At 36.9% G+C, this 2,500-nt stretch overlaps 1 protein-coding gene across 8 annotated transcripts in view; it reads right to left on the bottom strand.

The window, feature by feature from the left end:
- Positions 1-1,388: 1,388 nt before the first annotated feature.
- The window catches only part of LOC122249664 (uncharacterized), a 40,069-nt gene continuing 38,957 nt past the window's right edge, over positions 1,389-2,500 (bottom strand). For all 8 annotated transcript variants that reach the window (XM_086548766.1, XM_043010720.2, XM_043009671.2 and 5 more), the window contains one exon: positions 1,389-2,373. In XM_086548766.1, coding sequence (XP_086404892.1) covers positions 2,286-2,373 — 88 coding nt within the window. In that variant the 3' untranslated portion in view covers positions 1,389-2,285. The remainder of the gene's footprint in view (positions 2,374-2,500) is intronic.

Below are 2,500 nucleotides of genomic sequence, written 5' to 3' on the forward strand. Positions count from 1 at the left end.
ATTACGTATAATTAGCCAATTGCAGAAAATTCTTAAGTTAAAGGCCTTTACTAGTTTTCATACTTGATGTTTTCTCAGAATGAGTACCATATTCAGGAATTGTGCTAGGAACTTCTTTCAAGGAAAGTAACTGAGAAAGAATATACTGGGGCACAATCATTCAGCGGACTTACTACAGGTTTATCACATAAGGCAAAAAGCTTCTTAATTTGGTGTCATATTTCTGTGTAAACTCCCACTGGATCTAAAAGAGCATTTAACAACACTAATTATTAATAATAATAATAATAAATCCTAAAGATCAGAAAAATGAAAAAAATAGTATTGAACCAAAGATGATGGTACAGGCACCACAGCAACAATAATAATAGAGGATTGAATTTCTTTCTTTCCAACTCTCAGGCATAATGGATATTATCAAAATAAGATAGAGGAAAAAAAAACTAGAAAGAGAATAGAAAGAAAGAGAGAGAGATACAGAAAAAAAGAGTTTGTACTACTTCAAGTAGTTTTCAGGCTATTTCCTTTTGTGCTGTAATCACATGTAAAAGGGCCATAAAACAGACATGGACACAGGCTGGAAGTGATAGGGCAGGAAATTGAACATTACGGTTGACTACAGTCAGTCATGCAACCAGTCTTCTTCTTAATGGGTGTTTTGAGATGAATAATGCAAAAAACTAGCAAAATAAACAAGACAAAACAAAAATTTAAAAAAATAAAAAAAGGAGAGCAATTGTTGTAGACAATAACTGCAACAACGACTTTAAACAAGAAAATTTGAAGTCCTGAACTGAAAAATCACATCCAGAGATAAAATAATTAAAAGTAAAATTCACTCCCTAAAAAACTTTATATCTTTCTTCTTTGCGACACGAAAAACATAAAGACACGGTTGAAACTACCACTTATCGGTTGTAACCGTTACTGTCCTGATGAACTGCGGTCTAAATGGAAAAAATAATAACTAGCACAATGACTCTTCTATTCCAAGTAACAGACTGAGAGAGAAAAAGAAATATCTGCCTTGTTCTTTCTCACATATTCAACTTATAGTGAATGCCAACAACCCCTTAAGAAATAATAATATAGAAAGACAAGAGAGAACTTTCCTGGTCTTCATACAAAAGATATTTGTAAAAAACATTAACAATCATATAACTACTACATACTTAGATAGTTTTTTGTTTCCTTTTTTCTTCTCCATAATAAATCACAGATGATTTTCCATGAGTTAGGTCTCTCTTCTCTCTGAGGTCGACTGACTGACGTGTTCAGCAACACTGATAAATGGCGGAGAACATCGACTCAACACTGACTCAACTTCACTGTCGACTCAACATTAGGCAACTTCATCTTTAAAAAGGCTTTGGATTGACAGGCCATTCTCTTTCTTTTTTTTTCTCTTTTTTTTCTTTTATATCATTCCTTTCTTTTAGTGCAACATGAATACATATGAGTAACAGACAAAAGAGAGAGGAGGGGGAGGGGGGAGACAAGTAGGCAATCATGGAAAAAAAAAACATAATAATACTGGCAAAAAAATAAAATAATTAAAAAAAATCCTATTTATCACAACTGTTTCGGATGATCGGTCCAGGAGCTTCACTCTCATTTTCTTCAATCCTTTTGCTTGAGGGTCAACTTGGCAGAAAAAAAGACAGGGAAACCAGAATGAGCAGAAAAAGAAAAATTGGAGAGTTATCAACAATAACGATTTCCAATCAAGTGAAAAATGATAATATTGATCATGAAGCTGTCAGTGAGCCATCATGGATCTCGGTGAATGAGAAAGAGAAAGAAAATGAATGAATGAGCAAAAGAAAGATGTTGAGATATGAAGAAGGGGGGGAGAATAGACACTTTCGTTACCAGCTGACGACATCAGCCAATATAATTGAATGAAAAAAAAATTAAATTAAAAAAATAAAGGAAAAGTTTGGTGAATGAATTAATTACCAATCACTATAAAAATAAAAAATAAAAAAATATATATAACACACAAAATAACCCAAAAGGCATGACTCATTCTGACGGAGGGGGGAGAAGGGGGGGGGGGGGGCGGGTGTTGGGTCAGTCAATCTGCACCAAAGACCGACGCTTCTTCCATGACTAGCTGTTTGTATATCCCCGCCACCGCCACACCACCGTTGTCGTGTCGCCCGCATCGGGAAACCCGGTCCAGAGGCTTCCTATCCTGTGTGCTCGTGGCTGCCGCTGCTGCTGCTGCTGAAAGGTTGAGGATCGAAGACTTTGTGGGCTTCGAGGGGGTGGATTCTCGGGGGTCAGGGGTTCTTCAGGCGGGGAAGTATTCTACGCTGGGGCTCTGGGGTGTAGTAAGGTCGGCTGTTGTAGAAGGCTTCCTGAGTGTACCTGTAAGGGGTGGGGGAGTGAAGTTGCTTATCATGGTAGTTATTGCAGTGCTCTAATGATGGAATGTTAATGAGATTGTGAAAGAGAAATGGCATCATTCTTGATATGTGTGTAGGCACAAATGTAT

This window comes from Penaeus japonicus, unplaced genomic scaffold, assembly GCF_977035675.1.
Source record: "Penaeus japonicus unplaced genomic scaffold, GWHDUDI00000001_assembly GWHDUDI00000021, whole genome shotgun sequence".
Lineage (NCBI taxonomy): Eukaryota > Metazoa > Arthropoda > Malacostraca > Decapoda > Penaeidae > Penaeus > Penaeus japonicus.